Source organism: Catharus ustulatus, chromosome Z (assembly GCF_009819885.2).
Source record: "Catharus ustulatus isolate bCatUst1 chromosome Z, bCatUst1.pri.v2, whole genome shotgun sequence".
In the NCBI taxonomy this organism is placed as follows: Eukaryota; Metazoa; Chordata; class Aves; order Passeriformes; family Turdidae; genus Catharus; species Catharus ustulatus.
Genome location: NC_046262.2, coordinates 63,346,420 through 63,373,520, shown reverse-complemented (window position 1 = coordinate 63,373,520; position 27,101 = coordinate 63,346,420). Strand labels below are relative to the sequence as shown.

Below are 27,101 nucleotides of genomic sequence, written 5' to 3'. Positions count from 1 at the left end.
ATGAAGGAGCCGTCGCTGCCCGGCACCTCGCTGCAGCGGGCCTGCCGCCTCCTCGTCGCCTTCTGTGCCCTCCACCTCTCGGCCACGCTGCTCTACTACCTGGCGGGCAGCGCCCTGGGGCCGCCGGGCAGCCCCGAGCCGCCGCCGCGCCGCCCGCCGCCCGCCAACCTCTCGCTGCTGCTCTCCCGCCCGTCGCCCCCCGCCGCCCGGGCCCGGCCCCCGCCCGCCGACCCGCCGCCGCCGACGGGCCCCTGCCCCGAGCCCTCCCCGCTGCTCGGTGAGTGCCGTCCCGGCCGCGTTTGGGGGCGCGGGCAGGGCCCCGTCCCGGGGTGCGGGTCGCCGGTCCCCGCGGTGTGACAGCGGCGCGGGTGCTCCCCGCGCGCCGGGCGGAGGGGGATTGTGGGAGAATCCCCGGGGAGCCGGTGCGCCGGGAGCGCGGCGCGGATGCTGCGGCGGCGAGCGGAGCCCCTGCGCTCTCGGGAAGCGCTGCCACCCCGCCCGGCTAGGTTTCTTTCTGGTTGTCGTCGAGGTTGGGTAATTTCCTCTGGGAACTCTATCCAAAATGCTACTCTTGCGCAACGCCACGAGAAGGCTCGGGAGAGCTTTTGCGCTGTGCAGGCTTTTCGAAGCCTTTCTGTGTCCGCGGACCTGCTGAATGAGCGGCACGGGTTTAAAATGGGCTGTGAGGCAGGGTCATGAGCACAGTGGTTATGAATCCCAGCGGCGCTTTCCCCTGGACGTATTTGGTCCTGTGATGCAGTACCGTGATACGTGGCAGCCTGGCGTGTGTTTTATCTGCACTGGAATTGTGCTCCCCATAGGCCTTTTCCACGACCGCTTGGGTGCTGGCATGCTGGCAGGATCCCGGCGGGCTTGCAGCCTGCTGGTGGTCTCATTTTTACTACGTGATGACCTGGACCTGTTTTGTTCTGCTGCCTTTGTCACAAGGCACAGTTGGGGACAAGGGGAATTTCAGATTTTTTCATCCCTTTAAAAGGCTCTCCTACCCAACTTGCTACCTGTGACTGCTGCTCCTTGAACAGACACTCCGGTGCTGTAGGTAAAGTTGTTACCATGACCTGCTGGCATACCAGTTGACAGTAGCCTGTCTACACCTTGGGCCCTTGAGCTTGGGGGTAATCTCCTTCATCCGCCAAGTGTGCCATTTTAGCATGGGTACCTCTGTTTCTAGCGATCACAAGAGGGGAAGAGACTTCCGAGAAGCTACCTGTGGTTTTCAGTTTAAAAACCAACAGAAAAATTCATAGTTTCTCTTGGTGCTTACTGGTCAGCTGTTTATAGATCAGTGCATCAGAATTACAAATGGCTGTTTTGTTATTTTAGGAAGGTGGTTTTGAGGTCACTGAAAGAAACTGTCCTGTGTTTTGTGTTGTTGTTTTTGATTTGTATCTTTCACTTTTTTCCCCTACATCACTTACGTTGAAAGAGGCTGTGCAAGCCTGTCCTCAGAGAGTGAATGTGGGAACCCTTTATGGATATGGCTTTGCTTTGAATGGTCTCCACTTAGTCTGATCCTGTCAGGAGTGAGTCATGTGCTTTGCAAATGCCTGGAGTTTAGAGAAATGCTCTTAGTAACTCAAAGATTCAAAGTGTTGTTGGAGTTAGTTGCTGAAGGATCATTAAAGATGTTTTAAACCATCTTTATAACATCTTCAGTGCAGTTCACTGAATCAGCGAAGGGCAGTATAAGGCTACTGGCAGTGATTACAGATGGTCAAGAGAGCTACAGAGCCACAGAAGAAGTAGCTCTTTACAATACAGTAGGCAAATGTTTACTAGCTGTGTTACCTTCAGTTCTTGGGTGGTGCAGTCACATGCAGCCTGGCACCGTCACAGCATCAAGATTTATGGCCAGCATGTAGGTGAGAAACTGTTTGTTCTTTTTTTTTTTCCCCCCCTCTGTTCTTTTCAGATTTCAGTTGCAAACAGCATTTGTTAAACAATTGTATCATGCCTCGCATGTTGGTCAGAGCTGAGTCTGCCCTGATCAGCATCTCGTGTCTCCAAGCCACTGTGAGGAATAGAGGGAGTGTACTTTGTGGGCATTTCTGGCATGTAATTTCCCCACCCAGAACTCAGAGACATTCCTTTTTTGAGCTAAAAACTGACTGATCAATATCAACATAAAAAGCAGAAACCATCCTGTGATTCCTGCATTCCCAAAGCCATGGAGGAGTGCTCTGATAGGCATAGGTAGCTCCAATAATTCCATGTCATAATAAACTGACATTTATTGTAGAATACATATTTCTGGGGTTTTTAATTTCCTGGCTGCCCCTCCCCCATCGTTGCTGAGGAGCATGTGATGACTCACACAGGATATGTGTGACTGAACTGCTCAGGCTTTCTGAATGGTAAAATAGCCAGGTACTCATTTCTGAGGTCCACGGTTTTATTCCTAGCAGTCTTTTGAGAGTAGTTTACAATCCCTGCTGTCTGGCTCTGCAACAAATGCATTAGCTGAATGAGGTTTAATCTCTTACAAGAAGCTGCCAATTTTTAAATGCGCTTTTATGGTTCACTTGCTATTATTTATAATTTAGAAGAATAAATCAGGACTGGGGTAATACTGTAATTCAGCTTCAAATTGGAAGTCTTTAAATGCTATGAAATTCTCTAATACAAGGGCATATAAGCATTTTGGATTTATGCTCCAGTTTAGAGCTGCATGCCAATTAGTGTCTTAAATGGGGTATCAGGAGGCAGAGCCTGCTTGCTGCACTAAAATTTCAAGAATTCCGAGAAATTTTGGTTTCTCTGAGAAGCCCAAAAGCAAGTAAATCCAGGTATTTCCTGCAGGTGTCCATTCCCCACATTGTTACATTCTTTAGGAGATGCAGAACAGTATTGTGGTTGGGTTTTTTTGTTTGTTTGTTTTGGTTGGTTTTTTTTTTAATAAAAAATCGCTCTCTAGAAGTAGTATGTGTGTTGGCCTAAGCACTTTCAAAGCAGTCTACCATTTCCAGGTGGTTTTTGTATTTTTGTGTTGAGGTAGTTATGTGCCTGATGGTTTAAGGAGGGTGTGCACAAGGGGTCAAATTCTTCTGCTGAAAGATCCCTTTCCAAGAGCTTATTTTAAAGCAGCCAAAAGTCTGCAAAGCAGAATTTCTTAGATAGTCTTATCTGTATTTCAGGGATGTCATTTTCAAGGGCAGTTATTTTAGAGTACAGCTGTCTTCTTAGCCAATTCTAACCCCCATTTAGACACCAGGTGTGGCTGGGATGGCTAACATAAAAGATGTGCTCTTGCCCTTTTTGCCATGAGCATTTTCTGGGAAGGTTCATCCAAGTGTGCTAAATATTGCAGTCATGTCTCTGTCTGTCTTAATAGCTTTTCATGCCCAGATATAAAATTAGAAAACAGATAACCCTGTACACTAGTAATAAACAGAGAGTGAGAGAGCAAAAAAAAGGTTAATGTGTGAACCAGTGAATTGTCCAAAGGACAAACCACTAGAGATGTGCTAATTTTCACTAAGGTTTAAAAATGGCTGTTTCCTGGGATACCGTAGAATGGATTGGATCGGAAGGGACCTTAAAGATCATGCAATCCCTGCTCCCTGGTGTGGGCATGCACACCTTTACCTAGACTAGGATTTTCAGAGACCCATCCAACTTGTCCTTGAACAAACACTTTACAGGAGTGGGACATGCAAAATTTCCCTGGGCAACCTGTTTCAGTACCTCACCACTCACAGTAAAGAATTTTTTCCTAACATCTAATCTGAACCTGCTGCACTTAAAAGCCATTGCTCCTTGTCTTGTCACCATCTTGTCAAAAGTCCCTCTTTAGCTTTTTTTTTCCTCCCTAGAACTTTGTCCTCTTCAAGCTGAACAGTCCCAGTTCTCTCAGTCTGTCTTCATAGGGAAAGTGCTCCCTCCCTCTGATCAGCTTCGTGTCCCTCCTCTGGACTCCCTCCAGCAGTTCTATGTCCTTCCTGTGCTGGGACCCCAGAGCTGGGTGCAGGGTTCCAGCTGGGTCTCACCAGAGCAGAGCAGAGGGGCAGAATCCCCTCCCTCCCCTGCTGCCCACGCTGCTTTGGATGCAGCCCAGGACACGTTTGGCTTTCTGGGCTGGGAGTGCTCATGGCTGGATCATGTGCAGCCTCTCACACACCAGCACCCCCAAGTCCTGCTTGGGGATCTTGGGCATGTGAGGAAAAGAACTGTTTTTCCAAGATGTGAGATTTCTGGATATAAACTGGTGCTTCCTACTTCCATGTTAGTGAGGCATGTGTGAAAAAAAAAACCCAAGGATTGAAAGAAAAAAACTTCTTTGAACAGCTGTCACTCAGGGAGGAGAGGACCTATTACACAGGCTATTTCTTCAATGCATTGCTTCTGATACTTGTGTAGTCAGTACAAGCAGGTGCTATAAATTGTTGATGCAGAAGATAAGTGATGAGGGTTTTCTGATGCTTTGAGGTAGCCTGTAAAATCAGCAGTGGTGCTTAGCATCTGTATTACAGAAATGTTTAGAGGTTATGTGCTGCCTGAGATTGAATTAATAAATAACGTAGTTTAAGGCCCTGTGTATGTGGACATCGTGTGAGCAGAGGTAGGAGATGTTTTACCACTGGCAGAATCCTAGCAGGACAAAACTGTGGCAAGAGGGTGAAAGCCTAAGAGATGCCAAACCCAACATTTTTTAGGAAGACTTCTGGTGCTGACAGTGCTGGAGGGATTTGGTAGGTTTGGCATGCCTGTGGTCTCATTATCCTGTCATGTTGCACACCTGCAGTCATAGGCTCTCATCTTACTGTGGGGAGTTTCTACCTCAGGAATTGGAGGCCTCTGAATCTGTGGGGTCACTTACAATTCCAGGCAGTAGGGAAAACATCTGCTTTACGTGTTGCATCTCCCTTTTCCCTCTCATCTGGACCTGCCTTTTTTTTTAACCTTTTTTATGTAGCTGGTCCCTGCTCCTTCCTGCCTGCCTGGGTGCTGGAGGTATTGCTTTACTCACAGGCACAAGCTGGGGTTAGGCTGTGTCCCTCTACTGCCTTCTTTTAAAACAGAGACTCCGAGAAGAGCATGGAGAGGGCAGGGGGAGGGGGAGATAACACGTAAATCAGTTTGCGCAAATTTAAGCTTTCTTGGCTTCAAAAGAGGGTTTGAGAAACTGTTAAACTTCTCCATAGAATATGCTTAAGATGTTTGGCAGGGAGCAGATGTGTGATCTTGGCAGCACCACTGACAACTCCACAGCTATCTGTCTGTGTGGCTGGGAGCACATCATACCTCTGAAGCACAGACTTTCTTGGCTGGCAGGGAGCAGCTTCTGTGAGGAGCATATCACTAGGATCCTCTCATCTGGTCAAAGTGGAGGTCAAGGAGTGTTAATTAGGCTCACAAAGTAACTTGGAAAGGTACTGTGCTGTGCTGGAGAGCAGCTGTTCCAGGGACAAAGCACAACAGACGGAGGAGAAAAGGAAAGTTTTCTGTCTCATGCATGCAGTGTTTTATAACACGCTTGCTTCTCTGCCAGCATTGATCTGAAGCAATAGCTAGTTTCTTTGGAAATTGGGCCAAGTTTGTGTTTGGAAAAAGACAGATAACTTGCAGTTCCAAAACAGCACTTGGACACAGAATTCAGTTAAGCCCTTTCACTTTCCTCCTCTGGTGTGACGCATCCTAGTCTGAGTTCATTCAGCAGATAGGGAACGTCGGCCCTGTGTTGAGGGCCATCTCCACCCCAAAAGGCAGGTGCTGGGAGAGCACAGTCCTCGGTAGAGAGGTGTTGTAGCAAGCAGGAGGTGCTGGGCTCCACTGCTCGCCTCCTTTCCTCACCCGTGGACTACCCTCCAGCTGGCGTCCTGCAGCCACTGCCCTGCTCCCTCCTGCACACCCTTCACTGCAGAGCAGATGGAGGTTTGTTTTGAGGACAAACCAGCCGGTCCACAGCAATACTGCAGTTTTGGGGCCAAAGATTTGGGGTGTTGGGGCACATGGATGGAGCAGTGTCAATGTTCAGCTTGCTTTTTCTCTGGGTTGGAGAAGGTCTTGCTGCTTAGCCTGTCCCCAGTGGATCTGCTTTTTTTTTCTGCAGCCCCTGCCTGCAAGGACAGGTGCCTGGCGAGCCAGGTGTGGATTGCATTTGCACTGCAGGTGCTAATTTCACTGAGCAGTGGCCATGGCCAGGGGCATGGCAAACAGCCTTTTCCAGCAGGCTTCCAGCTGCTGCTGAACTGCAGGGAGCTCGGGGCAGTCCCCTAGCCTCTGCAGATGTTTGTCTGAAAGAGAGTTGCATTTGTCACTTCCCACTGGACTTGCCTTGAGGACAAAGAGACAAGTTACCTGCAAACCTGTCTTGCTGAATCTGGAAGTGGCCCTGCAGAGGCCTTATTGGGATGGGTTTCCACAAACCTGTGTGCTCCAGGGCACCACATGAAGCAGCAGCCGCCTCTTGAGGCATGCAATGCCCTCCTGCTGTCCTCGCCTCCTGCGCTCCCCAACACCTGCAGCAACCCGTGCTTTTGGGGTGCACAAGCCCTGGCAGAGTTTCAGGCAGACAGACACACCTCCACCCCACCTGGCACCCGGCACTCCCCCAGCTATCTGGGAGTACACCCCAGCCCCGGGCAGTGCTGAAATCCAGGTGCACATGGCACTGGCAGGATGGCGTGGGGCATGGGAGAGGGGCTGGGGGCACTGCCCTGTGATTTGGGGCTGCCGCTCGGCCTGGGGCTGCTCCTGTGCACACATCCCATCCTGCTGCATAGTGGGAGGCTTCTGGCTGATGGCTGCTCAGCCTTCTTCTGATCTGCGTTTGTTTGTTTGTTTGTAGTTTGCTGTTAGAGGGCCTGGAATTTAATTTTGCGGCGGGTGGGAAGAGCTAATAACATGCAGATTGCCTGGTTCAAAGCCGCCTCAGTGAGCGTGCACTGGATTTGAGCCACCAAGGAGGCCTTTGCTTCTCTCCCAGAAGTACCCTCCATCAACAAGACTGTCTCCCCTTTTTTTTTTTTGTAATTATTTTATTCAAAAGATGCCATGTGCTAGTGTCAGTGCTGGGGGTTGGGTTAAGAAGTTTTTTTCTCTGGCTGTAGCTGCTGCGTTAATCAGCAGACCCAGCGTTGCCAGCACATGTGATGCATCCTCATGTTTTTCAGCCTGTTTCCCTTTGGGGTCTGCAATTGCAGAGGCCAGACCGTGTGCGAGCCTGCCCAGGACAGGAGATGAGCCCAAGTAGCACAGCTAACATCTCTGGGGGTATGCAGCTTCACAAGTGTAGATCAGCCAAATGAAATGCATCCCAGCCCTTGGGAGGGCTTTTTTAATGAGCAAGGGACATGGGGCTTGCCCCGTCCCCCCACCATGGGCCTGAGCCACGATTTGAGTCTGTCTGGTGCTATGTGAAAAGCTGCTGGCACGGCTCTGAAGTTTAGCCGATGGGAAATTATTTTAATGACCTTAAGAGGAAATTACTGCTTTGCTGAACTGGGATACAGCTGCCTGCCTGCCCTGGAGCTGCCATTTGGGGCTGGGGTCCAGCCCTGCTTCACAGCCTGGGGTGGGGGAACTTGCTCTCACATTGTCAGGGGTGGAGCTGATACTGCTTTCCTCAGCCAAGGCAGGCTTGGTGTGGCTGACAGGCCCTTCCTTCCCTTTTCTGTTGGGCCCCTGCAGAGAGAGGGTTGTTTGTTTTTTTTTCTCTCTTGCGAGCTCTGCTTCTCTTTTCCAGCTTTTCTTTCGTGTGAGGTTTGTCCGAGTGTGGCAGTGCGGGTGTGCACACAGCTCAGCAGATGGAGAGCAGCGCCCAGCTCTCGGCCAGGGTGATGGAAATGTTCTTTTTGGCTCTGTTTGGAGAGAGCCTTTTTCCAGCTGCTGCTACCTGTTTTTGCTTTCATTTTCACTAAATTAGATGTCTGAGATTGATGCCTTAAAGCTTAAAGCATGCAGGTGGATTTTGCTTGTTTTCCCAGTGAAGCTCTCAGGAGGTTGACTCAGACAGCTGGATCACTCTTCAAGCCTGTCCAACAGACTGCTTCCCTCCTTCCTGCTTCTTTCTCCTGAGGCAACACAACCCTCCTGAAGAGCAAGGTTCCCCCAGTCTGTCCTGCCTGAACCCCCCAGGGAAGCCACGCTTTTGTGGCAGCAGCCCTGTTTTGTATTGCCTGCTCCCACTTTCTTGTGTGGAGTGTGGTGTTGGCTCTTTCGCAGCCCCTGTAGGGGTTCCCGAGTACACTTTTGGCCCTGCGAGGGACATTGCTGCCTGAGTTTTCCCAACACTCCTAGTATTGGGAAAATGTTCCTTGGAGCCTCCCTAGATTGCTCCCTTTGGTCTAGGGAGGCTAGAGCAGTCTCTAGATTTATTATAGCATCAGGCTGAGTGGATTCGGGGCTGCTTGTCTGAGGGTCCTGTCATTGGGGCAGCCTCAGATGGCAGGAGATTTAGGTCTTGTGGCAGGCATGGCCATTTGGGAAGTGGGGATAGGGATGGGAAAATCACTGGCTTGTGAGGCTCCAGCACTGCGCTGCCTCCGGCTTTTTGCAAGCCTCACTTTTTGCTTTGTGCGAGAAGCTGCTTCCTGTTTATGAGCGACATGATAGTCCCTGGCTTTTCCTGTGCCACCTTCCTTGTGAGCAGAAATGCTTCCGAGGGTTGGAGGGGCAGGAGTGGGTTGACTTTTCTTGGTGTATCTTTCTCTTAACCTTCTACTACCAGCTAAAGCCTCCTTTTACAAACTGCGAAATGTTTTGATGTGATGCTGTGCTTTTGTGTTCTTTTGCAAGCTTCCTGCAGTTGCTTATTTATGTTTTTGAGGTTTTCTTTTGCTAAAAATACTCAGTGGAGGCTCATGAAGCCGCTCTGCTGCAGCTTTGTGATGCTGAACCCAACAGGCATCTGCCTACAGATGCTAGGCTGCACAGGTGACCAGAGTCGCAAGTCCACACGGCGCTGTCATGCCTGTTTTAGAAGGGAGTCCATATACAGTGATTTCTATGTCAGGCAGTCAGCTTGAACAGAATCAGAAGAGATTCAGATGGAGTGTATCGAGCTGGAAAGTTTACCTAGTAAATATAGACAGGGACACAGTTTTGACAGGCGGGACAGCACTTGCAGCAGACTTTGCATGTTTTCTTGGCATTGCAGATTACATTCTGAGTCAGCATCCTTGGGAAACAACAGCCCTGCTTGGTATCCAGGTAGTCAAATTTCGTGAAAATTATTTAAAATTAGTAGCTGGAACTGTGACTCTATTAACCAGTTGGAAAGCCTGTGCATTTGTGGATTTGGCTTTAGCCTTGTCCTGCTTGGGAAGCAAACTGAAAGTGTTAATGTGCAGTGGGTAGTATGTTGCTGCTGCTTTGTGTCAGCCACATGGCTTTAGAAAGTCGAGTTTGGTTTAGTCATTCTGTACTTCCAAAACAGCCCACTCAGCTTTTTTTCTGGTTTTGTATTTGGTGAACGTGTGTTCACTGAATTAACTGAGTGATTTGTGTCCAGCCTGTCTCAGAGCTGCGTTGCCACACATGGATGGCAGTGGTGAATGGGGACTTCTCACTGACCTGCATGTTGGCTGCATCCCTGAAGGCAGTGTTTGTGAGAAGGTGTGCTGCCCTTAAAATTGTTTAAGCAGGAGGGTGGTGCAGTAGAGATCATTTCTCACCAGTGCCATTCAAGACTATGAAACTGTTAAATCTCTGCCTTTTGCAGCTGTTTTTAACAATGAATATGTTTTCTGCTCCCATCTTTTCCTTGCCAATGTTCCAGTTTCCATAAGGCAAGCAAGAGTGACTGCTGGCAGGATGAGTGGTCTGTGTTTCGCCTTGGGGGGCTGCTGGATGCCAGCCAGCAAAATGCCGTTTGCAGTTCCAAATGCTTGTGGCTGTCCTTGCCCAGCTGGAGCTCACAAGTCACCAGTGGGAGATTTCCTTGTAAGTTCACCTAAATGGCAGACTTTCATTTCCTCCCGCCTTACTCTGAGTGCGTTTGAAACATTAAAAGAACCTTTGTTTATTAAACCAGAAAGCATTCTCAAGTCTGATGGGGCTCGAAGTTGATTCTTGGGAGCAGCAACTGGGAGAAGAGTGCAGTAACTGGGAGCACAGAGCCCAGCTTGTCCGAACAGGAACGGGGTTGTTTGGTGGGACAGCAGCCACACCCAGTACTTGGCATGGACTAGGCTGGCAGGGCCCCACAGGGGATGTGTTGCTTCTGCCCCTCTGCTTCCTGCAGCATCCCACTGGCTCCTGCTGCTGGCAACCAGATGCAAGAAGGATAGGAAAATAAAGTTCCTGGACACAGATGCTCAATATAATCCCATCTGCTGGCTGTGACTGGTTAGATGAACCATGCCCAGTGCAATGCCCTCTGCTGTTTTAAAATCCCAGAAGTGTAGCATAATTCTAACTCTGAGTGCCAGTCTCCTAATGGAGGTGACATTGATGGGCACAGGGACAGCTGGGGAACTGGGTGTGCAAGTGGGTTCGGGGCCAGAGGCTGTTTTGAGAAAATGTCTCCACCACGGTGTGGAAGCAGTCCCCAAATTCAGAGGAAACAATGTACTGTCTGCCCCTCCTGCCACCTCTGGGCTCGCCTGTCCCACAGGCACGAGGGTGGCTCTGCCTGGCCCCTGATCCTGTCACCACTGAGCCCCAGTCAGTCCCAGCCATCCTACAGAATGTTCCTTCCTTCCTCCAATTTTTGCCTCTTCCTGCAGAGCACCTTCTGAGCTCTCCCTGCAAGCCACATTTAGGCTTCAGAGCAGAGAGGCTTTGGCCCTGGCCCTGGCCCTGCAGGGCACGCATCCACAGGGCCCAGCTGGTACCAGGGTGCAGAACCAGGCACACCTCAGCGGTGCAGCTGGGAATTGCTGGAGTGCTGGGAGCGTGAGCAGACTGATCCCAACGCCCCTGGAGTCTGAGAAATCACTTCCTTCTCCCAGTGTGAGAGGGAAACTCGCCCATTTAACCAGTGCAAAATGCAGAGATCAGGAGATCCGTTTGCACCCTGCCACTATGCAGGCATATGAAGCAAAGCTTCCCTGCTGCCTCTGGACGTACACTGAGCATCTCTGCCAGCTTGGCCAGTCTACTCCTTGTCCTCTCCACTGTGAGCAAGCACAGGTTAGTGAAGCAGCACAACCAAACTACAGTTGTTTCTTCTAAATAACCAGGGAATGAGCCATGAATCTGGAACATTATTTCTGCTTTTTTTGGTAGTCACACGGTGTGGAATGCTCAAGGTTGATTGTGTCGCTGCCTTCTTGAGCTCCCTAAGTCACTTGTGCCCCTTCTCAAGGACCTCCCCCAGGGCAGCATACCCCCTCCTTGGGATCCTGAGGGTCTCTGCAGCAAATGTGAGGCAGTAGCATTTGTGAGGTAGGACACTCAAGCACACCCAAATGGAGGAGAAGGGAAGGGTACTGCAGCCAAATCCTTAAGGGGTGATCCCCAGACTGGTATTTATGGTTGATGCTTTATGCCTTATGCAGGGGGCCCCCAGCAATCCTCCTGCTGCAGAGGCTTTAGCAGGAGATGAGTGTGTGTGCCAAGCGCAGTTTGTTGACTGGCTGGTGCTGGAAGCAGGACGTGGCAGTAGGAGAGGCCCTTCCTTAGGCTTTTATGTTGAGCAGGTGTTGGAGCAGCTGGAAGCAAATAGAAGGGCCAGCCTGGCTGTTCCGAGAGCGTTCTCTCTCGTGCCACCTGGACTTCTCACTTTTAACCTGGTTTTGACACATTGTTTCAATGGTTTCAAAACCTGCCACTTTTGAAACCATTTGCAGGAATTGCCAACCTGAATGCAAATCTGTATATGGGTCTTCTTAGCATTTGTAATACAGAACTTTGAAAAAATAAGGGGCATGCCTTAAAGAACACTGAAAATATCTCTAAGAAAAGAAACAGGAAGGGGATTTTATTCACTTTGCATGTGACTAGCCACAGGTGATTTTGTTGGTAGGAGAGCAGAACTGTTTTTGAAGTACTTGACTCTTGGGCTGCCGGAGGTCGATGAGAGCCCAGAGGGCAATACTTCAGGCTGTTTTTGTGATGCATGTGCCATTGGAAGCGCAGCTCTTGGCTGGCCACATAGACTGTAGGATTTGCAGGTCTCAGTGTCAGTGACCCCATTGGGTTCTGATTCCAAGAGGCCACAGTGTTTGTGGGTTTGCTCTGACTTGGTGATCTGAGGTCGCTTAGGGTATGGAGGGTCCAAGCTTCAGTACCTCCAAGAACTGATGGGATTGTGTTGAGACCTAAAGCTCCATTTCTTAAAAACCAAACCCAAGCAAAACCCTGTGTGTAAAGGATGTATGCTCAGAGAAATAGATTGTGTGTGTTAATTTTCTTTGTGTTATGCCTCTCTTCCAGTTGGTGCACTACGTGTGGAGTTTTCGCAGCCTGTAAACCTGGAAGAAGTAGCAAGAATGAACCCAATGGTCAAAGCAGGAGGTCGTTTTGCTCCAAAGGACTGTATAGCACTTCAGAAGGTAGCAATAATCATACCATTCAGGAACCGAGAGGAGCACCTGAAGTACTGGCTGTATTACCTGCACCCAATCCTCCAAAGGCAGCAGCTAGATTATGGAATATATGTTATCAACCAGGTAAGATGCTAGAGACCAGCTTTTATACAGCTGTCACAGCAGTGCCTGTGCCCCTTAAAACAGAGGAATGACTGCTTTACTTTGAAAAGCAGTAGGCTTGCAGGCAGGAATAAGGTTGCTTAAAAAAAAGAAAAAAAAAGGAAGAAAAATTTGGCTTCAATGCTTTCAATGGAAAACCTGAGATCCCCCCTTCTGCTCAGGGGCAATTCACTCTTAAGAACTTTCGCTTAAAGAAACCACTTGGTGAAGAGGACAGAATTCCTAATAGCACAACCCAGTTAATTATCTCTTGCCAAGTATTTTCTCTTTCTTTTTTCCCCAACTGCTGCAGGAATTGCATGCAGAGATTTTTAAGGTGCCAAGTTGGTATTGATACCTAGTTTGATAGTAGATGTGCCATAGGTCTGTAGGATTTCACTTTGTCAAGCACTTTCTGTTCATGTTAGCGCACAAAGTCAGGATGGAGAAAAAAAAGTTGTGGCAGTGGGACAGGTAAGTGATTGTCATCAGGGGAATAGAAAAGAAACAAGCAACCATGGGGAAATTCTTGGAGTTTTTTGTTTTGGGGCTTTTTTTTTTCTTGATATCTGGTGGCCTTCAATCTGCCTTTTAAAAAACAAAAGGCATAAAAACGCACATTTCACTCAAGACAAGCTGTCTTAATTTATAGAATAATGGTGTTTAAATAAGTGAGTGTTGTTCACTCTTGGAAAGGCTTAAAATGTGCAGGCATTTGTACAGGCTTCAGGGTGAAAGGGCAGATGCAGTTCTGAGAGCCCCAGCAGAGACCACCTTCTGGACAATTCCATTGCAGTTTCTCTCTTGGATATGTATTTTTATCGTGTTTTCTCAGCTCAGTAAGAACTGAGATGAAATAACATGCTGCTTTAAGTGTTAACTCCTTAACCTTCTGCTTGGATCAGCTGGTGTGTTTGGGCGTATCAAACACCATGAATATTTAAGATGGTCACCCAAGTGATGAATTTCATCACAGACTTGAAAGTAAGGGGAGACTTATCCCGAGAGAGAAAACTGATACTCCATTACTACAATTTCTCTTACTTTGCTCGTTTCCAAGGTGCCAGAGATCAGGACAAAACAGATTTCTGGGGAATTAGCAGCAGTTCCCCAGCACAGCAGCCGAGATGGTTCAGTGTCTGCATCTGACTGTGCTTGTGGCCTGGCAGCCACACTGCTGAGGACACAAGGCATTTCTGCAGCATGCATGCTGTGCCCTAAAATTGAGCCCTGTAATGAAACCCTTCCTATGTAATGCAAAGAGAAGCTGCAGTGCAGCAGCACAGGGCCAGCTGCCAGCCTTCATCCTTCGGGCTGCGTTTCCCTGCCCGTGCAGCATCTGCCCGTGCGAGCTGCTGGTGCCACGGGGCTGGCTGAACCAGGGACTCTGCTGGCCAGGGGTGCAGGAGGTAGCAGGATGGTGCTCCCTGCTCTGAGCACGGCTCAGGAGCAAGAGCATAGTGTGGCTTCCAGCAGTGTCCTGCGCTGGAGGCTGCTGCTTTCTGAGGCAGGTGTAGCCACCCACCAGCTGTGAGAGCCACCTGCACATGGTCTGGAGCATCGCTTGTGGGAGAGCAACTGGCTCTATTGTGAAGAGTCGGCAGTGCAGCTCAGGGTGGTGTTTCCCCATCAGTGGTGTTCCAGGGTGAGGAAAGCTGTGCTGGTGTCCCTAAAGGCAGGCAGTGTCTGAAACCTGGTTGGAGTCCCTGCTGCTGCTGTGATGGTGCATGCTGGCTTGCATTGCCCTCTGTTGCTGGCTACTCCTCTTCTGTCATCCTGTTCTCCAGCACTAGGGCTGTGTGCTTTACAGTTAACCCTCAGAAGTTTTTGAAGCAAATGCTTTTTCTCAGGTGCATCCCTTGAGCGTAGTTTAAATGAGAGTGAAGTGCAGTACCCAGGGTATTTATGCCCTGGCCACATCCAGCAGTTAGCAAGTAAGTAAGTAAGGTTAGCAAGTAAGACTACTTGATTTGCAAAATGAACATTCTCCTTCTGCATGCCTCTAATAAGCTGTGTCTAGAAGAAGTAGAGTGGTCAGTGGATGCATCTCACAAGGGTGAGTGGGAACACTGAATAGAGAGATGCAGAAATGTATTAATTCTTCCAGAAGTACAGTAGGAAAACAGTCTTATTCTCTGCTGTCTTGACAATTGCTTTTCTCTTTTTCTTGTCTGTCCTTCCCTTTGCATCTGCCCTCCTATTTTTTTATTTTATTTTTCCTTCTAGTGGGGAAATATTACCCTTTCTTGTTAATCCTGTCTATATCAAAGCAATCACTGAAGCAAGGAGAATTACTGTGTGATCTGGTTCTTACACGCTGCCTACATGCTCTTCTGTGCTCCGCATCTCATAGAAAGAAAGAGGAGTGCTGAGCCCTGCTACTGCTGCACTGGTAATGTCAAACTTCTTCCTTTCAGCACAGTGTGTTTCTGTCACAAGTCCATTGTGTCTCCACCATGCTGTTCTTGTGTGCCTGAATGCCTCTGAGTAGGGCTCGGCTGAAGTCAGGGGGATGATGTTTGTGAAATGTCCAGCATGTAACAGGAGCCAGTGGAAAATAATGTATTATGTTTCGCCTTGCACACTCCACCCCTAGAAAAGCCCTAACCCTGTGCCTGGAATAGCCACTGGAGGATTTTTCAGGTAAATCTGAGATGAGGACATGTGGCCAAGCACACTTGCCCAGTGGCTGTCAATGCCCAAGTGACGAATTTGCAGTGTCTCCCTCGGCCCTACTCGCTCCCACCATTATCCATGTGGTGTCCTGCACCTGCGGCCATTGCTACGCAGATGCTCAGGTCTAGAAATTAATCTTCTCACTGCATTTCAGCCCATGCAGATGCCCACACAGCCAGACTGAAGTTTGGGAAAGGAAAGACTTAGCCAATTCCCTGAAAATTGGGCAGGTGTTCAATCATTTTCCACTGGCCCCTGGTGCTGTTTGCAGTGTCCTGGTAGCAGTTTTCCAGAGAGTTGTGTGTGTGTGAGCGTGGAGTGGTTGGGGCATCACTCTTACTCATGTTACTTTGCAGGAGGTATCAGGTATATGTGGGCAAAAGAGGGAATTGTGCTCAGCTCCTACTTACTCTTCCAGTGGCAAGGGAGGCAGGTTTCCACTGTGGCTGCTCTTTCCCACTGCCCAGTGTAATTGCTGAGGCCACAAAACACCCTGTGACAGAGCAACACCAAAGTGTCTCCTGATATTCTCTGTAATACTGATATTCTGATTTTGATACTGAAATACTGATATTCTAGTATTTCTCTATGTCTCTGGAAATTTGTGTCTACTTGTCAAGTCCACTGGAAGAAGGACTTTACCATGGACATTGCATATGTGGTTCAGGCTATCTCAGTGTATCCCTGACTTAGCTACCAAGGTGGGAAGTGATGGCTCTCTCCTTGCTGGCCAGAAACATACATCCTTACCATCACCCCCTGAGATCTGATAAGTATAGGATTCAGGTGAAAGAGATGCAGCTGTATTTCATCTGTGCTGCCTGCAGGAAAAATCACAGAGCTGCCTCCTGTATAAGTGTGGGAGGCAGAACAAAGTCAGAACATGTGTCTTCTTGCTGATTTGCAGCCCCTTTAGTTGGAGTAATGATTCAAAAAGCCTCAATTTTTTTCTCTCTAGGATTAATAAAAAAGGAACCCTCCTTTGGCAGGTCCTTTGGCAGCCTTTGGCAGGCTGAACAAACCAGATTCAGCTGAGGTAAGGGGTGGGAAGTAAAAAAGCCTGGATGTTGTTCTGCTCAGGCTGATCATTCACCTCCAGGGGCAAGCAGGAGTCAGTGTCAGACCTTGCAGGACTAAGCCAGCAATTTCTTCTGGGAGTGACAGAGAGAGTTAATTCAGGATCCAGAAGCAGGTGCTGGGTGCCAGCACTGAACTCAGACGTAGGTTAAGTTTCAGGACAAGAGAATATTGGGAAAAAATTGTCAGGAAAAAGAAAATACCAAAAATGGGCTTGTACTACATATTTTCTGTCTGAAAGCCTAGGAAAGCATAGAGGCTATGTTTAGAGCTTGACTGCATTGTCAAACTAGCAGTCCTCTGTGCGCTGCCTAGCTCTTCAGGATAATGCTCTTCTGTCCAAGCAAGTCCATACTAATCCATTTCTTTGTGACAAATAACAGCATTCATGGGATGATAAACTGCCAGGCAGAGGTGAGGGATGGAGGTTTTTTAATTGTGCTTTTCCCACTTTCTCAAGAGTTGCTGGTTGGCACTGTGCTCTGTGCTGACCTGGAAGGAAGTTTTCACAGCTCTGGTTTGTTGTTTGGTTGTTTTTCCAAAATGTCGGATCAGTCAAAGATTGCAGCATGCATGTGAGTTTTGAGAGATTTGAATCTGAGATACTACAAGCATGCCAGTGCTTCCACATTGCCTTTGGTAAAGAAACAGAGCTTCTGGGAAAAAAAAAAAAAAAAAAAAGCAACCATAAAAAACTAAAAAAACCCCAACATCTCTTGTCGGTCTTTTTTGTTCCAATACAATTGTATTAAAGCCCCACATACCTTCTGGGACAGAAACTCTACCTCCTGCCCTCAAAGCAGACGCAGTTGATAACAGCCTTGCAAAGTTTGCTGCATGAGCTACATGTTCACTATAAAGTTACTAAGAAATGGCTTGGAGAGGTTTCTTTGTTTTCTTGTATGGGCTGTGATTCCCTTCTTCCTAGTCTTTTGGATGCTAGAGCGTGAAGCTGTGTGGCCATTTAGGAGGAGTGGCAATGCCTACATTAAGTGTTTGCCCTGTGTCCTGTCCCTCTCCATGCATGGGGCTCCAGATTGAGCTCTGCCAGGGTCCCGTGGGTGAGGTGGCAGGAAGGGTCCTGCATGCTCTTGGTGCAAAACTCTATGTGCTTTGAGGTTTTTTGGGAAGAAGTTTAAAAATGCAGCTCCTCCTAGCACTATTAATCCCCATTCGTCTCCCAGAAGAGTTAGAGGCTACCCAAAGGCACAGGTTAATTACAGCTGAGCCTCTGCTGGTAACAAAATCGGTGTGAAGTGCCCTTTGCCTTGAATTTCATTAGGAAAAGAGCAGCCAAAGGGTATGAAACGAAGTCACTCTCCTAGACTGGCTCCAGCAGTTACTTTGAGGTGTGAGCCCACTGCACTTCACCCCAGCACCAGGATGAGTTCCTCTCAGAACCCTGGAGCCAAGTTTGGGTTTGGTGCCATGGGACCTGAGGAGTGCTGGGCAGCTAGGACTGGGCAGCCCCCTTTCCTGGGGAAAGAAAACACTCCAATCTCATGACTTCAGCTGCTTCCTCTCCCCAGCCTCTTTGTTCCACTTGCCTTCCTTTTCTGTACTCGAGTTTTCACTCCTCTTGCTTGATCGTCCACCCACCACCTCAGTATTGTGTGAACCCTTTTGTTTTGGGTGAGGATGCTGAGAATTTGCTCAGATCCTCTTCCATGAAAGTTTACTCCACCCTGTGAAGTAATTTATGCCCAAGGCAGGAGAGGAATGCTTTTGAAAACTTTTGTTTGACACTTGCATTTTAAAACCTACATTTGGAATATACTTGGGGCTGTTTCAAGAACCTGCATTGGCTCTTCATCAGCAGATCTATTAACCAGTCTGGATTAAACAGTTACCAAAATGATTGCTTATTAACCAGGTAAAGCTGTTACAGAGAATGTGGTGCTTTAAACTGCTGCTCCTCAGGCACAATATTTTGTCTATTCTTGATTTGCATCCCATGTTGGGTGTAGGTAGTGCAGGGTGGGGAGACAGCTTGCATAGTGGGGGAGTCCTTTGTCTTGACACTGCTCAGAGAGTGTGGGGGACTGAAGGTAGAATGGATTTGGCAGTCTTAGTTCCAGGCTGGCAAAAACCTTCAGTTTCTTTGAGCAATGCCCTATGAGTTTCTTTGTACCTGCTCTGTTCCCTTGTACAGGATTTGGGTTTGAAGCTGCTGCAGAGTGAGTCTTCGACTGGAAATCCTTACTCTCAAGCCACCAGTATTTTTGGGGTTTGGGTATGATCTTCTGGCTTTTCAAAAATGCTCAGCAATTTGCGAGCCTGTACTTGTGCTCAAATCATCATGTGCTTTTGAAATGTTTTTGCCTGAAAAAGGTCAAACAGGTTCTCCTCAGGTGCTTCATTGCTTGGGGAGGAAAGTGGAGATTTTCCTGCCCTGCTCTCTGCCAGTCCCTTCATTAGCTGTGGTTGCCATGGGATAAATATGCCCTGCTGTAATGTCAGCTCTTTTCAAGTCCTTCCCATCGTGGTGAGAGCCTTCCTGATGTCATTTTCCCATCAAGACCCCCAGGACAGATAAACAGTGGTGGAAGAGCACCAAAGAAGGGGATGTGCCACTGCAGCAGTGGCAGCATCCATCTCTTGAGCTGTAGCCCTTTCAGCTGGCCTGCCATGCAGTAACCAAGGCTGTGTGTCACAGCCACGTGCCAAAGGAGGTTTGGGAGCAGGGCCCAGGGAGCATCCTGCTCTTCGTCGCTCATGGCTGCTCAGGGCTTGGCAGAGGGTCAGAGGTGAGCAGCAGAGCATCAGACCTTGGCTCCTTGTGCTCTGTGCTTTGCAAATCTGGTCTGGCGTGTGATCACGCGTTGCTCAGCAGTGTCTGTGCTGCAGTCTCACAGCCATGTTGTGGCAGAGGAGGGTGCTGAAATTCTGGCCACAGCGAGGTTTTGGTCCATGGTCTTTGTCATGGCTGTAAGCTAAAGCACTGCCAGTGTTTCTCTCTGTAGCAAGAGTCCATTCTTCCAGAGGAGCTCACCTCTTTTTGCTTTTCTCTGCTGCTCCAGGAAGCCCCACCTTCTTGCCCTGTGTAAGAAAATTCAATTCTTAAATCCCTGTGCATGGAGTGGGACATAGAGACTGCTTAGGATCATATCAAACCTGCCTTTTTGGGGGCTCCCAGCAAGAGGTGGGAGCTGAGCTGGGTCCAGCCTTTCCTCAACTACTTTTCCTGCCCCCACGGTTTCCGACTGTCCCAGGTGTCATTGTCCTGCAGGCAGCATTTGGGGTCATGGAGGTCTGCTGCAAACATGCCATGGGTGCTGCAAGGGCAGTGCTCAGGCTCAAGCTCAGTCCATCACAAGCGTTTCAGCCCTCTGCAGCAACACCAGCATCTGGCAACAGGTAAGAAACTGCTGATGTCCAGCTGTCAAATTTAAGTCACTTAACTGTTTTTATTTGTTTTTAAATTAGGATGGAGAAGAAGAATTTAACCGTGCTAAACTGCTGAACATTGGATTTGCAGAGGCCTTGAAGGAGTATGACTATGATTGCTTTGTATTTAGTGATGTAGACCTCATTCCAATGGATGACAGGAACACCTACAAATGTTACAGCCAGCCACGACACCTCTCTGTATCCATGGATAAATTTGGATTTCGGTGAGACACCTTTTGGAGTGGCATATTTTTTCTAATACCACTGCCAGCCTAGCAAGGCAGGCGCAGTGTTACACATCCCCGCCCACCACTGAAAGCATGGGAAAGCATCTCTCCCAAAATCCTGTCTTAACGTGCACAGCCTGCAGAGAGCGGGTGGCTGCAGGGGAGGAAGGGGAGAAATGCAGCTGAGCAGTTTATTAAAATTCACAGCTTCTGGAAGGTGAAACGTAGGATGAGGAAGAGCTAAGCACCCTTCATTTTGCAGATGCCCACATATCCCTTCTTGTGTTTCAGTCTGGAAGCAGGAAGACAGCTAGTGTTTCCACCCAGTCTGAAAAGTGAGACACTCACACAGTGAGAATTATGTGCAGCTTTAAAAAGACTGCATCAGACACTATTTTAAGAGCAAGACAGAATTTTTTTGGCTGTTGGGTTTTATGCAACTGAGAGACTTGCCCTAGTACATGAGAGCAGCATAGAGTGAAATTTCTTGCAGCATACATTTGGGTTCAGCAAGCTGTTCTGAACAAAAGTGTGTCTTGCTTCTACTTTCTGGGGGGGGGGTAGTTTGGAGGTTTTTTAACTGGGTTTTGTTGTTGTTTGTTTGGTTTGGGGTTTTTTGTTGCTTTTTAAAAAAATTTATTTTATTGTTATTGTTGTTGTTTGTTTTTTGGGGTTTTTTTCCTCCTGTCCCAAATCCCCAAGGAGGAGTTTAAAAACTCGTCTATAAAGTCAAGACAGGTTGTGACCGTGTGGTGGCCAGTAGTGCTGAAGGGTCCTTACATGTCTCCACTCCAGACCCAAGCCCTACTTGGAGCAGGACTGAAACTGGCACTGCAGCACCTGCAGCTTTTTCTTGCACTGAGGTGGAACTTAAAACAGAAATGCACAGCCCTGGGGATTTGTCTGCTTGTTAAACCAGAGACAAGTCTGTACTAGGTCCTGCTGATCCCTGTGTAAACCCTTTCCCTTATGATCTGGGACTGAATTTCATCTGTCCTCAATCTCCTGGTGAATTGTGCTGTTACAAGTGGGAGCTGCTTGGCTTTTTGTATGCAGGGTCACTGCCAGCTCAATTCTGGGCTGCAAGCTCCCTTTTGGGGCACTGAGGAGTGTGGAGATGAGCGGTAGAGCTGCAGGTGGAGAAGGCTCTGTGGTACATCCAATGTGTGTCTGAGCTCGTGCTACTCATACTGTGGCATTCATGTCCTCACCTTTGGTGAGGTGATAGGTATTTGAGCCTGTCCTTTGAGGACAGTGTACTGATTAGTAAAAGGCTGCAGCTACTTCCAGTTGCAAAATACTTCTCAGATATATTTAGGACTGATCCACCAGCTTCCTCTCTCTCAGCTGAGTCCAGGGTACCACAACATAGGGCTGCTTCCTGTGGCAGGAAGGTGCCTTGCAGTGGGTGCTGGCTGTGTGAGGGCTGGGTGAAGGGCAGCAGCAAGCCCTTTTCAGGCAGGCAGGCTGTCCCTTGGCTAGCACCTCTTCTCCATTAATGTGCTCTTTTTTCTACTCCCAGGTTGCCTTACAATCAGTATTTTGGAGGTGTGTCTGCCCTGAGCAAAGAGCAGTTCACAAAGATCAATGGTTTCCCAAACAATTACTGGGGCTGGGGTGGTGAAGATGATGACATTTATAACAGGTAAATAATTTTTCCTCCTTGGTACCCTGGGATACATGCAGGGTGGGAATGACATAGAACTGCTGCTCCCACCTGAGTAGGGGGGGACATGGGGTGTCTCCAGGGAGGAGATGGTCTGTGGGCCACCTACTGGCTCAGCAAGAGCTTGTTCCTGCTGGGTGCTGGCACCCCATTTCTCAGCTCCCAAGGTGTCATGGGGAGAGGGTCTAGCTGGAAAAGTCACACCCTGGCCCCCTACCCTGCCACTGTTCACTCTCCCTAGCATCCACACCAGTGCACTGGCTGGAGCACTCTGCTTCTGGGTCTCCAAGCACTGGCTCAAACAAGGGTATTCAGGACATGAAGGTGAAGGTGGATGAGACCTTGACCCATGTTTCCCAGTGCAGCCCAAGATTTGTTTGAGTCTGCAGCCTTGTAGCAGATGCCTTTGCTCACTGGAGAGTTCCAGTTGTCAGGCTGTAAGCAGCTCTGTAAAATGCTGTGAGCCATGTGAGCTTGACTGGAAGGAGGCTGAGCAAGGCTCAGAACTGCAGGAGAGAAGAGGAGAGGAGGGTGTTCTCACAGGATGAACATGGGGTTATGTTACCTTACAGCTTCACATGTCCACAGCACTCACTGAGAGAAGTCATCATGAGGGGCTTGTATTTAGAAGCCTTCTTCATGTTTCTCAGTGACAAAACCACTCTGTGATCTTTTCTCTGGGGCTCTTCTGGGCTTCAGGAAGGATGTTCCAAAAAAAAAAAATTCTACCTTCCTGAAGTTTTACACTTCTGTTAAAAAACTAAGAGAGGGACAGCTTATAAGTAAGGAATTCAGAGCAAGGTGGCAGTCCTTTCTTTTTAGGGCCTTTGGGTTTTGAGTGGCAGAAGATGCTACACAGAAGTGAAAAGGGAGATGCGAAGAAAAAATCAAGTACCTTTTCATCACTGATATCCATGAAAAAACTCTGCAGGTGCTTTGTAGAGAGCATGCATGCAAACAAAGATGGGCTGTCCCTCACTTGGTAGGTCTGTGAAGCTGACCATGTGTCTCCTTTATGCTGTTTCACTACCACTCACTTCAGTTTCCCCCAGCACTGCAGCTTTCACATCACAAAAAATAAGTGCTTCTCTGGCTCCTATCCAGATGGGTTAAAAACTAGATGACTCCTACTCAAATTCAAGTCTACGGCCTGGAGCAGGGCTAATGTGGGCGTTGGGTGTTGTTTGTAGGAGATGGAGCTGCAAGTGAGGGTGTGGTGAATTATCTTGGTGTTGGCAGGGGGAGGTTTCTACTCCACACCATAGATAAGGTGTCTGCGTGGAAAAGGACTGGCTTTCCTTCCTTGTGTTGGCAAGCTTGGAGGTGCCTTAGTAACATGCCCCCTGAAAAAAAAGAAGGTAAAACCAGTGGTAGTTTGTGGAAGGTGCGGCAGAGCATCCCACATCCGTTGGGTGTTTAATGTACTTGCTTTCTGCAGGCTGGTGTTTAAAGGCATGGGCATATCCCGTCCGGATGCGGTCATTGGGAAGTGCAGAATGATCCGGCATTCCCGGGACAGGAAGAACGAACCCAACCCTGAGAGGTGTGTCTCACCCTGTCCCACAGCAGGTTTAGGGGTGCCTCCTACCCTTCCTGCTCCGACTGTTTGGCTTTCTCTTTGCCAGCCACAAAGGTAGAGTGTGGAAAGGCTGCAGCATCTGCTCCCTGACTGAGCTCTCTGCTCCTGCTCCCTCAGCTGCTACCTTCCTCTTGCCAGTTTATTACAGACCTTTTCCCCAGCGTTGCACTATGGCAAGAAGGCCTCTCTTTCTTTTTTATTTCTTCAATGCAGAAAATTAGATTCCATGCAATTGTTTCCAGCTTGTTGTTGGGGTATAAACATCTGCTCTAAATGCAGAGCTGGAAAAGGACCTTTGTGATTTAAAAGCTTGGCTGCTGCTTCCTAGCTAAAATTTGACCCCATAGGGATGCATTGGCCCACTGCTCACGCTGGCCAGTTTATGGGAGTTTATGGAGCTGGGAGTTTATGGCACTGATACTCAGGTTTTTCTTGAAACACCTGAGATGCTGCCTGAGAGGCATGCAAAAATCTGATTGTTTAAACATTTTTTCCTTTCTTTCTTTGTTTTTTCTGCCCTCTCCCCCACTTTTTTTCTTCCTCATCTGCAGGTTTGACCGAATTGCTCACACACGGGAGACAATGAATTCTGATGGCTTAAATACACTATCCTACAAGGTGTTAAGAACTGACAAGTACCCTCTGTATACAAAGATCACAGTGGATATTGGCTCCCCCAATAGCTAACATCAGAGACACAACAGAGACTTAACTATATTGCCCAGGATATCTGGCTTCACTGATGCATTATATGTGCTGGTTTTATAACAGTTGCAAGGAAAAAAAAAAAAAAGGAAAAAAAAAAGGCCTCTTTTGGCATGCCAAAGTGTCTCCAAATTGTTTGGACAAGTGCTTTTTAAAACTTTTGTTTTAATTTCAAACTTGACTTTACACAACTTTCTAGCTCTCCATCATTTTTTAAGTCCAGAAGCTGTACATATGAGTTGTAAATAGTTACTTTGCCAGAAAATGTTGAATCGGATCTATTTGCTGCAGTACTCCCCATGTTGAGTTAATTGCTGGACTCAAATTTTTCTGATTATATCTGTGATGTATCAACATTTGCTGCCCTTGATATTTGATATTTTGAATGGGGTGCGTGCAGGCATTCTTTTAAATTCATTCCTGTTTTTACTTTATGAAGGACTGTAAAATGCTGCTAAAATTGTCCAAGTTTACGCTTTTATTAGATTTTTTAAAATGGAGACAGCATAATACAACTTTTTTGTCACAGTGACCAAAACAAGCATCTCCTCTATGTGCAGAGCAGGTGTTGAACAATCAAGTCTGGATTCAATGAATGTCATTATTTCATCTAGTCTCAAAGGAGGCTTTGAGTGAGTTGAGACGGTTTGCCAGAATTTGTGGGTAAGCTCCCTGCATAGGGAGCTACACAGATGACCTCTCTAAAAACCACTGGCTTCAGATAACCTTACTTCTGGATAGGATAGAGATTATTTGCTTCAGCACAGCACCACCTGGGATTTTTTTTGAGGGGTGGAAGAGTACAGAGAGGGGTGGGTTTGTGGTGTTGGTTTGCAATTTTTTCCCCCCGTGAAATAAAGATTAATTTAATTGCACAATTAAATTATGGCCTTAAAATTTGCTAACACTCGTTAGCAGTAGTAGGAAGTTACCACGCTATTTAAGCATTGTCTGAAGCTTTCTGAAACCAAAATTTTGTCTTGCAAGGTTGTGCAGAAAACTTGAAATATTTTACTACTTTTGTTGTTGTAACATTTTAATAACTTTGTGTAGCATAAACAGTATATTTAATACCAGATTAAAGTAGGGTGCAGTGTAATAGGATATGATTCAAAGCCTCCTTTATCTTTAGACTAGTAGGCCTTTTACGTGCGTCATTATATATAAGCCATGTATTTTGTTTGTTCTGCTTATTTGTCTATTAAATCTCCTGCAGTGCTGAGATATTCACAGCAGGGCCAACATCCAAATGATTTTTCTTTGCCTAAAGACTGTTTGCAATGTGTGTCCTCTATCTGGAACCTCCCTTCTGTTTGTCTCAGGCTTGAGGGGCATGCACATTCTGCAGTACTATTTTCTGTCAGTGCACCAGGGCACCACCTGTACAGACCCTGCTTTTCCTCCCCTTGACTGTCTATGGAAGCCTCAAGCGCTGACACCCAGGGAGCTGGTTTAAGTGATTTAAAGCTCTTAGCCAGAACTGAGAACTGAATTCTTTCTGGTGAGTACTTTGCCACCAGCTCTGACCACAGCAATTTGCACTTCCTTGGCCTGTGCTGAAGTTTGTTAAAATCAGGGACACTTGTATTGGGGATCATCTTCAGCACTGCCTTTTTTATTTTTTTTTCCTTTTTCCCTTTGTTTGGTTTCATTTGGTTTTTTGTTACATTTTTTGAGACCTGAAGGTTTTGCTGAACCCTTGCACTGCAGGGGTGGGATCCTGCAGGGACCAGGGAACCGTGCATTTCTTCTTAGGCCAGCAGTGGCTCACAGGACACATAGAGACTTTAATTACTATATGCCTTTTCAGTCTCACTTTGGAAACGTCTTCACCTCCTTTGCTTCAAAGCTCTTTCTGGCTAGACTTGCTGCTCCAGTCGTGGTGGGAGCTGAGGAAACATTGGGCTTGCATGGAGCAGGAGCAAAGTGCAAGGAAGGAGGCTTGTGGTTAAGAGCTTATCCTTTGTGCTTATCACTGCTTAAAAAAAAATACAATATAGTAGTTCTTGTGGCAGATCAAGCTCCAGGTCTTAAAAATGCAAGGGGGTAAAAGAAGATGTGTTTTACAAAATGTAGGTTAAATGTCTCCCTGTAAAACATTGGCATGGGTGTAGTTTGTAATGGAGACACAGGAGAGGACTATTTTTAAACTTTTTTTTTCAAAGCTGCCTTAGAAGGAGGGCCTCACTCCCACAGCTAGCAGCAGATAACCAAAAATTATTAAGGCTGCACTTGAAAATGCCATGTCTTTGCAGAGAGTAGCTCAATTTTGTGCTGAGCCTTTTGTCATCAGGAAAGATTCAAGCCAAAGATTATTTGAGCCAAGTCAAAGAGTTGAGACCTTCAGCTGTAGTGGTGTCTGCTACCAGGTGAGTGGGGGAGATGCTAGCACCATTCCTTGCAGTTAGAAAAAAGTTATTGCCACAACTCATTGTTTGGCTGTATGCGGAATTATTCAATGTCATGAAAGTGGGATGAGCACTTGTTTCTGGCTGTTGCGATCAAAGGTTTCTACAACATGTGCCTTGAAAGAGCGAAGAAATGGAAACTGGAAAATCAGGAGACCTGAAAACCCTTTTCAGCAGAAAGATACTAGCAGTGCAAGAAGCTGCTGTGTAGTTTCTCTTCCACTGCTAATGCCACAAGCCATGTAAAGAACTGACGCCACCTTTGTAGCTCATGTTGCCCTTTGGTGCTGACCTGTGATTTCTAGATCTCATTGTGTCTGTGTAAACTGTATCAGTGAAACTCATTAAATGCTCTTGACTTGACCTGGCCATGAAATTTCTCTCCCTGGGATTTTCAGGGGCCACATCTGCAAATACTCACGTTGCACAGAAGCCAATTCCAACAGAGTCCTATGGTGGGTGGTGTTTTTTCCTCTCCCCTACTGGTGAAAACACTCAAGAATTATACTGATTGTAACTAATGGTTGAAGCCCAGAAAAAACAGCTTCAAGGGAAACAGTAATGCTTGTATTCTTTAGGATGACTGACTGCTTGTTAGCACAAGGGAGGGTTCTGATATGCTGCTTTTTACCAGGACTCTACTTGTATACTGGACTGCTTTTACTGGGGTTTCCTGTAGGTGGTTTTGCTTATGCATTCTTACCATTTATATATCAAGGATGTATAATCCAATGTTCCTTCTTTACTATTGATCTCAAATAAAAATATATTCGGTTGCAA

General features: G+C 47.5%; 1 protein-coding gene across 1 annotated transcript; it reads left to right on the top strand.

The window, feature by feature from the left end:
• On the top strand, nt 1-27,101 carry B4GALT1 (beta-1,4-galactosyltransferase 1). The gene is made up of 6 exons (XM_033084957.1): nt 1-277; nt 12,340-12,575; nt 19,773-19,960; nt 21,486-21,608; nt 23,068-23,172; nt 23,760-27,101. The coding sequence occupies exons 1-6, from the start codon at nt 1-3 to the stop codon at nt 23,893-23,895; spliced, it is 1,065 nt and encodes a 354-aa protein (XP_032940848.1). The 3' UTR covers nt 23,896-27,101.

Coding starts and splice junctions, on each gene's coding strand:
- B4GALT1 (XM_033084957.1), top strand. CDS start 1: ATGAAGGAGCCGTCGCTGCCCGGCACCTCGCTGCAGCGGGCCTGCCGC. Junction 278..12,339: donor CGAGCCCTCCCCGCTGCTCG/GTGAGTGCCGTC, acceptor CCTCTCTTCCAG/TTGGTGCACTACGTGTGGAG. Junction 19,961..21,485: donor ATGGATAAATTTGGATTTCG/GTGAGACACCTT, acceptor TTCTACTCCCAG/GTTGCCTTACAATCAGTATT.